This window comes from Microcebus murinus, chromosome 21, assembly GCF_040939455.1.
Source record: "Microcebus murinus isolate Inina chromosome 21, M.murinus_Inina_mat1.0, whole genome shotgun sequence".
Classification (NCBI taxonomy): domain Eukaryota; kingdom Metazoa; phylum Chordata; class Mammalia; order Primates; family Cheirogaleidae; genus Microcebus; species Microcebus murinus.
Window position 1 is genome coordinate 31,516,149 of NC_134124.1, and position 12,449 is coordinate 31,528,597.

The following is a 12,449-nucleotide window of genomic DNA, read 5'->3' on the forward strand; positions in this document are numbered from 1 at the left end:
CCCACTTCCTCCTTGAGGATCCAACCGCAGCCTCCCAGAGCGGGTCGCTGCAGGAAGGCCTGACTGCCCTCCCCCCTGTTGTCTTTTAGACTGGGTGCTTCGGAAGCTGCTGCCTTCGACAGTGATGAATCGGAAGCAGTGGGCGCAACCCGAGTTCAGATCGCCCTGAAGTAAGTGACAGGGAAGACAAGGACCGAGGGAGCGGTCTGTGCGGGTCCCCTTTGCCAGCAGCAGTTTACTGGCATTTACCTACCTCCTCGGCTGGTCACTGTGCGCCTCTAACTAAAGGGGCGCCACCTCTTTCCCACCTCCTGACTCCCATTTTACAGATGTGAAAAGTGAGGTTTTGAAAGTCCTGTGACTTGCTCCAGCTCACGGAGCTGGCGGGTGGCAGAACCAGGACCGGGCTGAGACTTCCTCCCTGTCGGTGTGTTTGTTCCTGTTCGGTGGCTTTTGTCTTCCCATCCCATCCAGGGTTCAGTGATTAGACACAAGTTGACCATGGAGGGCTGCAGCCCAAATTTGGTCAGCATATGTGTTGGTGTTTTTTGCTAAGGGATGACCTCAATATTATTATTATTATTTTTTTTTTTTTTGAGACAGAGTCTCACTCTGTTGCCCAGGCTAGAGTGAGTGCCATGGCATCAGCCTAGCTCACGGCAACCTCAGACTCCTGGGCTCAAGCAATCCTGCTGCCTCAGCCTCCAGAGTAGCTGTGACTACAGGCATGCGCCACCATGCCCGGCTAATTTTTTCTGTATATATTAGTTGGCTAATTAATTTCTTCCTATTTATAGTAGAGACAGGGTCTCCCTCTTGCTCAGGCTGGTTTCGAACTCCTGACCTCGAGCAATCCTCCCTCCTTGGCCTCCCAGAGTGCTAGGATTACAGGCGTGAGCCACTGCGCCCGGCCAATATTTTTTTTTAATAGGAATGAATTGCCCACATTTCAATATAAGAAAATTTCATCCAAACTCTGACTTCTCTTTAAAAATTCAGACAAATGGCAGCCCTGGACCTATGAGCTGCATAGCAACAGAGCACTGGGCCTGTGCTCGCTGGCTCACCACAAGCCTCAGAACAGCCCACAGCCGTGCCCTGCGATTATTGACAGAGGGACGGAACGGGAGACAGACATGTGTTGCTGACAGGTGTTCCGTGTGCCCCTTTTCATTTCAGGTACGATGAGAAGAACAAGCAGTTTGCAATATTAATCATCCAGCTGAGTAACCTTTCTGCTCTGTTGCTGCAGCAAGACCAGAAAGTGTGAGTATGTAGCTGGACAGGTGTGCATGGCCCTGTGCCCTGCAGCCCACCCTGGGAGGGCACTTTCTGGCTCTGTCCTGAACCAACTGTAGGGCTTGTCACCCCACTGTGGGTTTGTAATGCGTATTACACGAATGCTCAATGTCCGTCCTCTTTGTGTGGGCACAGTCACGCTGATTGTGAACGGGCACTCTAGACGGTTTCAATTCTTTCACCAACATGTCCTGAGCACCTGCCACGTGCCAGCTCTAGGAATGGGGTGGCGAACAGATCCTTCATGGACCCTGTCGTCCCAGACTTTGAGCCTCGTGAAGAAGAATGGTCACAGTCCATTTTGTCTCCTCTAAGCTTAAGTATTTCATGCAGAAAGGCCCAGAACTCTGTTTTCCAGAGTCAAAGCCAGTCGCTGTGCTGCTCCTGGGGCGGTGTGACCAGGTGTCACCTCGAGGCTGCCAGGGTGGCAGACACATGCACCGCCTGCACCTGGGCTCTCTTTGCGGCAGGCCGGGTTCGTGCTTTACGGCGCTCACCTGCCTGCATGTTTCTCTCCTGTAACTAGACCGTGAGGCCATGAACGCAGGAATAAGAGCTCATGTTTCCGCGGTCTACACCCGCCAGCATACGGGGGTGGGACGTGTGGAAATGCGGCAGGAAGGCAGACGAAACAGAAGGGGGACAAGAGGGACGAGCGGGTTTTTTTCAGTCTCTTGCCCATGCACAGTGCTAGGGGAACAGCCTTCTCTGCATTTCCCGGGCGTTGTGCAGGGGTATCTGGGGGACCGCCTAGAAGCAAGGGGTCTGGGTCAGAGGACAAGTGCATCTGGGATTTCATTGGAATTGTCAAATTCCCCTCCGCAGGGGTGGCCGCGTGTTGCCTTCCGGCGTGTGAGGGGCCTGGTTCCCCAGATTCCTCAGGTCCACAAGCTCTTGTCCACGGTTGCTTCTTAGCGATTTCAGCAGCTGTTCAGCCCAACCCTGGGCTGAGCCGAGCGCTGTGGTTCTGTCCCCTCCAGGAACATTCGTGTGGCTGTCCTTCCTTGCTCTGAAAGCACCACCTGCCTGTTCCGGACCCGGCCCCTGGACGCCTCGGACACGCTCGTGTTCAACGAGGTGTTCTGGGTGTCCATGTCCTACCCAGCCCTTCACCAGAAGACCTTAAGAGTCGACGTCTGTACCACTGACAGGAGCCACGTGGAGGAGTGCCTGGTAAGGGCCGCGTCTGTCCGTCCATCCGACTGGCCTTGCCGTCCTTCTGGGGGTGGGTCCACCCTGAGCCTTGGGGAGGAGGGTTGAAGGAGATGCAGGTTGAGGTACCAGTCAAGCTCATCCTGGATCCCAGGCAGAGATGCTTCGGCAGGTGAACTTGTTCTCAGACCTGTGGAAGGTCAGGGAGGTGCTCCTTTCACCAGAAGAGTAATAAACCTGGAAGTGCTTTTGAAGCTGTCAGAGCCTGGAAGATGCTAGCCATATCCCACTCCATTACTGTGCCCCATCAGAGTGTAGGCAAGCAGCACAGAATAATGAGAACAAACAGACAGGCATTGACATCCCACCTCTACCACTTGCTATATAGCTGGGTCACCTTGGGCAAGTTACTTCATGTCTCTGATCCTCCCTTTTCTCACCCATACAATGCAAATACACCCACTGGGAGAGCCACTGGAAGGGTGAAGTGAGCCGGTATATGTAGAGCACCTACTTGAGTGTCCGACACACAGTAGGTTCTTGTGCGTGGGATCGTTGCTAGTCCCCTCCCTGGATCAGAGCTCCTGTGACTTCCTCCTCCTCCCTGCATTGGCAGGAGTCAGGACTGGAGATGAAGTGGCTCTGGGTACCCTGGTGTCCTGAGAAAGCCACACCCTTAGAGACAGGCAGACCCAAGTGCAGCTTTCTCATCTGTAGACAGGGCATCTATAGCCAACTCAGGGGCGTGTGACATACAGGTGTGTTAAAAGAAGTAAAGGGCTTTGTTAACCTGATGCCCCTTAGATGCTAGAGTATTTTAATAATAACTCAATTGCGGGCACAAAGGAGCCCAGATGAGGCCATTACACCTAGAACACAGCTCCACTCATGCTCAGATCTTCACTGAGAGCCCGTTATGTGCCCAACCCCATGCTGGGGATTCAGCGTGGAACTAGCTACACAAGGAGCCAGCTTTGATGGCTAACACAGAAGTAATTGCGGTGGGCGCCGTGCTGGAAATGGATGGGTTGAAGGGACAGGAAACGTGGGGCACATGCAGGGGAAAGAAACAAGATGTGTGTGCCTCCTGCCCTTCTCCCTGCCTCCGAGTCTGGAAGCTGGTCTTTCTCCTGGTGTGACCACAAGCCTTCGCCTGGAGTGGGCAACCTCTTTGCTCTCCAGCTCCGCCTGGATCTGTCTGTTCTGTAAAACCCTTCTCTGCCGTAGGATTGTGCAGAGGCTCAGTCACCAGACTTGCCCTGCCCAGCCGTGTCACCTAAGAGTCTCCAGCTCCCTTATCTGTAAAATCCAGCTCCTACTGCCTACCTTAAAGTTGGTCCTCCGAGGTTTAAAAGAGGCTGCTTTACCTGGAGATGTGTTTGCAGATTTTGATGCGGCAAGTCTGGGGCGGGTCCTGAGGGTCTGCGTTTCTAACAAGCCCCCAGGTGATGCTCGTGCTGCTGAGCCCTGGACCACACTTTGAGTAGCAAGGATGGAGAGCGACAGTGTCTGCACATGCTCCATGCTCCCTGGTTGTCAGTGCCTGGCTCTTTCCCCCTTAGCTGGGGAACGTAACAGCATCGCTGCTGTTTGTTGTTACTCCTGACAGTCGTGTGATAGCTGAAGTCAATAGGCTGCGATTTATGTGGCAGGCACTGGGCTAGGCTGCTTACCTGCATTATCTCCATGAATTCTCACTCCAGTCTTATGAAATAGCTACCATTTACCATTGGGGAAACTGAGGCACAGAGAGGTGACACGCCTTTCCTAAGGTCACACATTCAGAAAGTGGCAGAAGCCATATTCGGATCCAGGCAGGTCCTCATTGGAGGTGCGCACACGTCGGCCCCTCTATGTCATCTCTTTGCCAGCACGGGGCTCCCTGCAGCCCCGAGGTGGGGCTGGTGCTGGCAGGGTTTGGCAAGCACACTGGACGCCAAGCAGCCGCGCAGAAAGCTTTTCCAAACCCGGGCTCCCCCAGTGAAGCGTTTCCTTGGCCCTGGGCATTCCAAAACAAGAGGAGACTCAATCCTGTTTTCTTCTCCTAATTGGATGCCTTTTATTCCTCCTTCCTAATTGAAGTCTGGTCATTGCTGGTTGCCATGGCAGCAGCCAAAGCGCTCATCTCACCGTGGCTTGTCTCCGTTTGTGGCCAATGGGAAGCCTCCTTTCCCGTATGCAGTGGGGACGTGGAGTGTCAGGCTGTCGTGTTTTGGTGGCTGGAGGAGGACAGCGAGTGGGACGGGAGGAGAAAGGGCTGATGCGTCTCCACACAGAGACTCCCTGCGTTGCTGGCTCTGTGGGACCCCCAGTCTGTCGTAAGCCGCCCAGCCAGCCGGGTGACAGCAGCTGCATCATACTGAGCCATGCCCGTGTGCTTACCTTTGGGTGAGCACTCTGCATGCAATATCTCGTTTCAACCTCATGCGGCCCCTGGGAAAGAAGAGATCAGGGCCCAGGAAGGCTAAGTAACCTGTCCAGGTCATCCAGAAAGAAGATGGCAAAGCCTGGATTTGAACACGGCTCCCAGCTTCCTCCTGTGCAGCCATGGCACTACGCTACCTCTCTGGGGGTTACCGTGGGTGTCACTTATGTCCCCAGACTGGATTATGGGCTTGGGGAATACACGGCCTGCCTTCCCCAACATCACAGGCAGCAGTCCCACCAGATGCCCTAGCGTGGCATCACGGGGATCCCAGTTGCCCACTACTCGACTGGCAAGTTCACTGCCACCCCGCCCAGGTTCTGTCAAGGCAGCCTGCTTCCCGGGTCCCACTGACATGCAGTAGTTAACCACCATAACACTTTCTTGTGCCTTTCTCACGTTGCCATACTCACTTGGCCAAACCCCAGGCCTGTCAAAGTGAACTTTCCACCTCCTCCTCTCCGCCCATGCAACTGGGGAAAAAATGCATAGAGCCACGCTGCGTGGTGTCATTTGAAAGCTGTGATCGCTAACTTCCCGTGAGACCTGCGTGCTGCCCGGCAATTACTCAGTGTGTCCTGGACCATTGACTCCCACTCAGCACAATGACCAATTCATGCTTCTCTCCAGGGGAGAGAACAGAGGAATGAAAAGAGAGCGCCCATGCCTAGAGCAGTGGCTGTTCTCGGGGTTTTGAAGATGGGTCTTCCGCTCTCCTGTCTGCGGCCTGCCCCGCACCCCGCTCAAGGCCATCATCCCAGCAGCCATTCTGCGTGCTCTATCTTTAATTTTCCCTCCTCAACTGGACCTAACGTGCTGTTATTTCTCCCACGCTTAAAAGAAAAAAAAGAAAACTTTTCCACCCCATGTCCACCTCCAACTATTACATTGTTTCTTTTTCTTTCTTTATAGCAAAACTTGAAAGAGTTTGGTCCAGTTCTGTCTGTAACCCAATCCACGTGGGCGCTTGCCCTCATTGCGGTTGTCAGTGAGCTCCTTGTCACTAGATCGGTGGCCCGTTGGCTGCACCTGCTGCAGGCTCTCGGCAGCCACTGCTCGCTTCCCAGACACCTGGCACTCCTGGTGCTCTTCCTGCATCACTGGCTTCTCCCGGGCTGCTTTGCTGGCTCTTCCTCCTCTCCCTGAGCTCTGTAGTTGGAGTCTCATTTTATCTCCTGGCTGCAAACGCTATCCCAGGTAACTGACTCCAGCCCAGGTCTCTGCACTCGTCTCTGATGTCGCATCCCCGCCGCCTTTCCTGTACCTTCTTTTGGTGTCAAATAGGCATCTCCAGCTAACATGGCTGCAAGAAAGCCCCTAGCCTTGCGCTATCTCATCTCGGGCCAGACACCCTGGAGCCATCCTTGACCTGTGCTCCACCTCCCTACACCCCATTTCCTTAGCTCCATCTTCAGAAGACCCCCAGATTCCTGCCATTTCTCACCACTTCCCAACCCCAGCCACTATCCTCCCACCTGTTGACTGCAGGCTTCTCCCACTGTTTCTCCCCTTTCTGTCCCTCCTCCCCTCCTCTCTTCTGCACAGTAGCCAGTCATTCTATTTAAATGTAAATCACTGCATGCCATGCCTCTGCTGAAACCTTAGGGTGGTTTCTGTCTCCACCTAGAGTCGATGCCTCAGTCCTTTGCCTGGCCTCTGAGGGCCCAAAGGATCTGGCTGCTTCTTATCTCTGGGATTTCATCCAAGACCTCTTCCTCCAGCCTCCTTGTGTCCCCTGCAAACACCAGCACGCTGCCCCTCCAGGTCTTTGCACTTGACTTGAATTCCCTTCTCCCAGATGTCCACGGGCATCTTGAACTTTCGCCCTCACTGCCTTCTGGACTTTGTCACCTTCTCAGTGAGGTCCTCTTTCCACCCCAGTTAAAATCCCATTACCCTCTCCCGTCTCTTATCCTATCCTAGCCCATTTCCCTATATTATTTTTCTCTCCAGCACTCTTTATCACCTAACATGTTGCTATAGCTCGTAGACTTTAGGGTACATGTTATTTTCATATTTTATCCTCTCTGGAATCAAAGTGCAATTTATACTACGTGACAGGTTATAGTTTAATTGCAACTGCTTTTCTTACATAGTGGTGCATAAAATAATAGTACACTTTATAATCAGTGGCATCTCAGATTTGATGAAACACAGTATGGAGTTTACTATTGAGTTGTTTATCTGATTCCCCCGGGTTCAAATCTAAGTTCACAAGGGTGAGATATTTATCTGCTTTAAATCCTCCTGTGTCCCCAGCACCCAGGACAATGCCTGGCACATAGAGGCTTCGCAGCAAATCTTTGCGTGTTGAAAAAAATGAATGAATGAATATGTAAATGCCCTCAAGTGCATCCAGTTTACTGAGGTAGACAATATTCACACCAATAAGGCAGCCCCAAATAGATGGTGTATCTCATTAGAATGAATAATAATCTCATGGAGGTGTCACACCTCAAAACTGTGATCACATTCCTCCCCCTTGGACTTCTAGCACGACCTGGCATGTTCTGAATGGCAATATCCAACACGCTCGTCTGTCTCGCCAGGAAACCACAAGCTGCTTGGAGAAAAGTCATGTCTTCCATGTTTCTGTGGCTCTGGTGTCTTCAAAGGGCTCAAGGAGTATTTGTTGAATGAATAAAAGAGCAATAGATGTGTATGCATATATATTTACATTTATTCTGGCCACCTAAAATGTACCAAGTATGTAATAATGTTCATTGACTCTGATCCTCCCAAGATCCCTGTGGGTGGGAGACAGTTTCCCGTCTTCCAGACGAGGAAGCTGGTGCCACTTGAGTAAAGTTGTCAGCTTGTGTCTGCTTCCTCCCTCTGCTCACACTCTCTCCCACGACTTCCGTGGCCCAGTCCACACCACATTCTGGCGGTACGTGCTGATGGCAGGGAAAACCGGAGGGATCCCAGGTGTTTGAAAGAGCCCCCTCCTTGTCCCAGGCAGCAGCCTGTGCTTGGTTCCAGACCCACTTTGCAAACTGGCTTTTGGCATTTCTGCCGCCTGCTGGCACAGCCACTGGTGTCCTGGGGAAGGGAAAGGTGGGCGAGTTGACCACCTTCCCACGCCCGACCCAAGCTCATCAAACAGGGACACGTCGAGACTATAAAACCTAGGGATGATTAAAGTCATTCTGGAGTCCTTTCGGTTAAGGATGTGTGGTGAAAATACAGCAAAAATGTTAAGTCACTTGAAATGATTCCTTTCCCTGTGAGCTTATATTCTGTTAGGGTTTTATGTCGTCGTTTTTGTGGTCTGTTTTCGTCTTCAGGGATGCATTCACACGACTCAAAGAAAAATTGTACAGAAAGGTGTACTGGAGAGAAATCCTGCCCTCCCTCACCCCGATCCTGCCTCCTATCCTGTATGGGTAACCACTTTGATTAGTTTCTTCATCTTTCCATTATTTCTTGTTACACATACGATCACGTCCACTCTCCTTGGACCTCAAATGTGGTGCAACATATAGATAGAAAAAAATCTGTCCTTATCCCTCTCTCCATTTCTTGTGCAAAAAGTGGCATTGTATATATTCTGTTCTGCACCGTGCTGTTTTTCACTTTCGCAATATAGCCTGGAGATCTCTCTGCGTCAGTACAAAGAGAGCTTCCTCATTTTTTTTTTACACTGCTCCATAACATTCCATCGCATAGATAGATTATAGTTTATCCAACCAGTCCCCTGTTGCTGAACCTTTGAGTGGTTTAAAATCTTTTGCTATTAAAAAGAGAGCTAGGAGGAAGACTCCTATTTGTGGGTTATTTTGTACTCATGCAGGTGTCTCTGTGGGATAGACAACTGCAAGGAGGATTGCTAGGTCAAAGGGTAATGTGCTAATGTGCTTCCATGTTTTTGCTAGATATGGTCCAATTCCAACCGTAGAGTTTCTATCATTTTACGTTCCCACCGGCAAGGAGAGAGAGTGCCTATCTCCTCATAGCCTCATCAATAGCACGTGTTGTCAATTTTTTTTAATTTTTGCAAATTTGGTAGAGGAAAAATAATATGGAGTTTTCCACCTCCCTTGTAACTAACGACTTGTTCGATGTCTGAGTTCCTTGGGAGGCTGTTGGCTCTTGGAAGGTGGGACCATGTGGGGACCGTCATTGTCCTTAGTGTCTAACACAGAACCTGGTAATTAATATGACTAATATAAGAGGGTATTCAGCAACAACAAATCAAATGACCCAATTTAAAAATGGAAAAACGACTTAAATAGCTATTTCTCCAAAGATAACATGCAAGTGGCCAATGTGCGTACACAAAGATGCTCAACATCAGAAGTCATCCGAGAAAGGCAAATCAAAACCACAATGAGAGATCACCACCCACTAGGATAGTGGCTATTGAAAAACATACAATAACAAGTGTTGGTGAGAATGTAGAGAAATTGGAACTCTTGTGCATTGTTGGCATTATAAAATAGTGCAAGTGCCAGGAAAACAGTCTAGTGGTTTCTCAAAAAATTAAAAATAGAACTGTCTGATCCGGCAATCCCATTTCTGGGTATTTACCCAAAAGAATTGAATGTGAGCTCTAAAAGAGTTATTTGCACACCCATGTTCATAACAGAACTATTCACAACAGTGAAGAGGGTAGAGGTAACCCAAATGTCCATCAATGGGTGAATGGATAAGCAAAATGCAGTGCATACATACAATGCAATAGTATATTAAATATTATTCAGCCCTAAAAAGCCACAGTGCAAATGGGCCTTGAGAACATTATTAAGTGAAATAAGCCAGTCACAAAATATAAATACTCTATGGCTCCACTTATATGAGGTATCTAAAGTCATCAGATTCATAGAAACAGGCCCCGAGCCCCGCCCCGTGCCCCTCCCCTGCAGGCGGCTCCTAGGGCTGGAGGTCTCTCGGCTCTCTGGGCCTCCACAACTCAGCTCAGCTCCACCGCTGCCCGCCTCCCGGACCTTGGCCAACCTCGAGCGCAGCTTCATCGCTGTCAAGCCCGACAGCGTGCAGCGCGGCCTCGTGGGCAAGATCATCAAGTGCTTCGAGCAGAAGGGGTTCCGCCTCATGGGCATGAAGTTCCTTTGGGCGTCTGAGGAACATCTGAAGCAGCACTACGTTGACCTGAAAGATCGCCCATTCTTCCCTGGGCTGGTGAAGTACATGAACTCAGGCCCGATTGTGGCCATGGTCTGGGAGGGGCTGAATGCGGTGAAGACAGGCCAAGTGATGCTTGGGGAGACCAAGCCAGTGGATTCTAAGCCAGGCACCATTCGTGGGGACTTCTGCATTCAAGTTGGCAGGAATATCATTCATGGCAGCGACTCAGTAAAAAGTGCAAAAAGTGCCGAAAAAGGAATCAGCCTATGGTTTAAGCCTGAAGAATTGGTTGACTGCAAGTCTTGTGGTCATGACTAGGTCTATAAATAAGAGGTGGACAAGGTTGCAGTCCTTTTCAGCACTGCTTGGTGTGTCCCTGAACACAGCTCTTCATTCCACTGACTTGGAAGCAATAGTATTGATCATCCTTTTCTAAAGCATATTTACCAATAAACCCTTTGGAAACTGAAAAAAAAAATTCATAGAAACGAAACAGAATGGTGGTTACCAGGGGTTGTGGGGATGGGGAAAAAGGGGGTTGTTGTTTAACAAGTACAGAGTTTCAGATTTGCAAGATAAGAAGTGTTGGGAGATCTGTTTTACAATATGTGAATATACTTATCACTACCAAACTGTACACTTAAAAACAGTAGAGATGGTAAGCTTTATATTAGATTTTTTAAAATATATATCTCTATATGGAGATATATATATATATAGGATAGGCTGGACACAGTGGCTCACACCTGTAATCCTAGCACTCTGGGAGGCAGAGGCAGAAGGATTACTTGAGTTTAGGAGTTCAGCCTGAACAAGACGCCATGTCCACTGAAAATAGAAAAATTATCTGGACTTAGTGGTGCGCGCCTGTAGTCCCAGCTACTCAGGCTGAGGCAGGATTGCTTGAGCCCAAGAGTTGCAGGTTGCAGTGAGCTGTGATGACACCATTGCACTCCAGCCTGGGCAACAGAGCAAGACCCTGTCTCTAAAAAAAAAAAAAAATACATAGGATAGGTCCTCAACAAAGATTCAACAGGTGATTAACCCAGTGAGTGAATAGGTGAGTGAACAAGTGCGCTATTGGAAACATCGAGCCTTTCTTCCTCCCAGGATGCTTCCGTCTCACCTGGAGTGGCGTTTTCCACACTCTCCCGAGGAGCTGGATTCCCAGAGTACCTTGTCACCCCCTGCTTATGCTCTCCTTTATTCCATCCCCGACAGGGGGGCGCCCAGATCAGCCTGGCTGAGGTCTGCCGGTCCGGGGAGAGGTCGACTCGCTGGTACAACCTCCTGAGCTACAAATACTTGAAGAAACAGAGCAGGGAACCCAAGCCAGGGGGAGCCACAGCCCCCACCCCAGGGCCTGCAAGCAAGGTGAGGAGGGACCAGGTGTGCGCTGCTGCCCTCACGCAGGGGTGGGAAAATGGAGTGGAGGGACCAGGAGAAGAGGACGAGGAAGCAGCATTCTCTGCTAGGGGGCAGGTGGCCCCTTCTCAACTTGCTACCTCTGCCTTTGTGCTTCCTCTTTCTGTACTGTGCTTCGCCTAGTATGCCTTGCCTGACAAAAGCCTTAATTCATGATTTCTAAAAAATGAAGTGGAGAAAGAGAAAACTGTGGAAGGTAGAAAGTTAACCTGAACTGAGCCCCTACTGTGTTCAGGGTCCATAGTGGATACTTTTTATGAGAGGCAGCAGCAGGGGCTGGGCACGGTGGCTCACGCCTGTAATCCTAGCACTCTGAGAGGCCGAGGCGAGTGCATCACTCAAGGTCAGGAGTTCAAAACCAACCTGAGCAAGAGCAAGACCCTCGTCTCTACTAAAAATAGAAAGAAATTAGCTGGAAAACTAAAAATATATAGAACAAAAATTAGCCGGGCATGGTGGCGCATGCCTGTAGTCCCAGTTGCTTGGGAGGCTGAGGCAGGAAGATTGCTTGAGCCCAGGAGTTTGAGGTTGCTGTGAGCTAGGCTGACGCCACAGCACTCTAGCCTGGACAACAGAGTGAAACTCTGTCTCCAAAAAAAGAAGGTATTGTTTTCATTTTAGCATAGTACATTTTAACCTATTAAAATTGATTTAAACTGTTTCCTACCCTCGGAGAGCCCACCCCGACGGGCAAGTGGGCTGGCCAGGACTCGGCAGAGCAGTGAGGTTCCCCTTGCACTAGGGCACAGGAATCCTGTGGGATCTGGGCATCAAGAGGGTCTGCCATTCAGGTTGTCTAACTTTCCCTGGTGACCCTTCCTTCCATCAGTACTTAGCTCAGTACTGTTCCACAGTACTTCCAGTCAACTGCCTGGAATTTCGATGGATTGGATCACACAGGTAAAAATAAGAGTGAGGATTAAGTCTATTTTCTTTTTCCCTTTCCCCTCCTCCCTTTGTGTTTTGTCATTATCATCATTATTTTCTGCACCTCCTTTTGAATCAGGCACTGTCCTGTTTATCGTGTGTAGTTTACCATGGCTCAGAAAGATGAACCAAATTA

General features: G+C 50.1%; 1 protein-coding gene and 1 pseudogene across 2 annotated transcripts in view; both read left to right on the top strand.

Annotated features, from left to right (window-relative positions):
- WWC1 (WW and C2 domain containing 1) overlaps positions 1-12,449 on the top strand; it is a 163,490-nt gene that overhangs the window by 123,772 nt on the left and 27,269 nt on the right. For both annotated transcript variants that reach the window (XM_075996278.1, XM_020283764.2), the window contains 4 exons: positions 90-170; positions 1,180-1,266; positions 2,280-2,472; positions 11,183-11,335. In XM_075996278.1, the coding sequence (XP_075852393.1) occupies positions 90-170; positions 1,180-1,266; positions 2,280-2,472; positions 11,183-11,335 (514 nt within the window). The remainder of the gene's footprint in view (positions 1-89; positions 171-1,179; positions 1,267-2,279; positions 2,473-11,182; positions 11,336-12,449) is intronic.
- Positions 9,131-11,174, top strand: LOC105880136 (nucleoside diphosphate kinase B pseudogene; annotated as a pseudogene).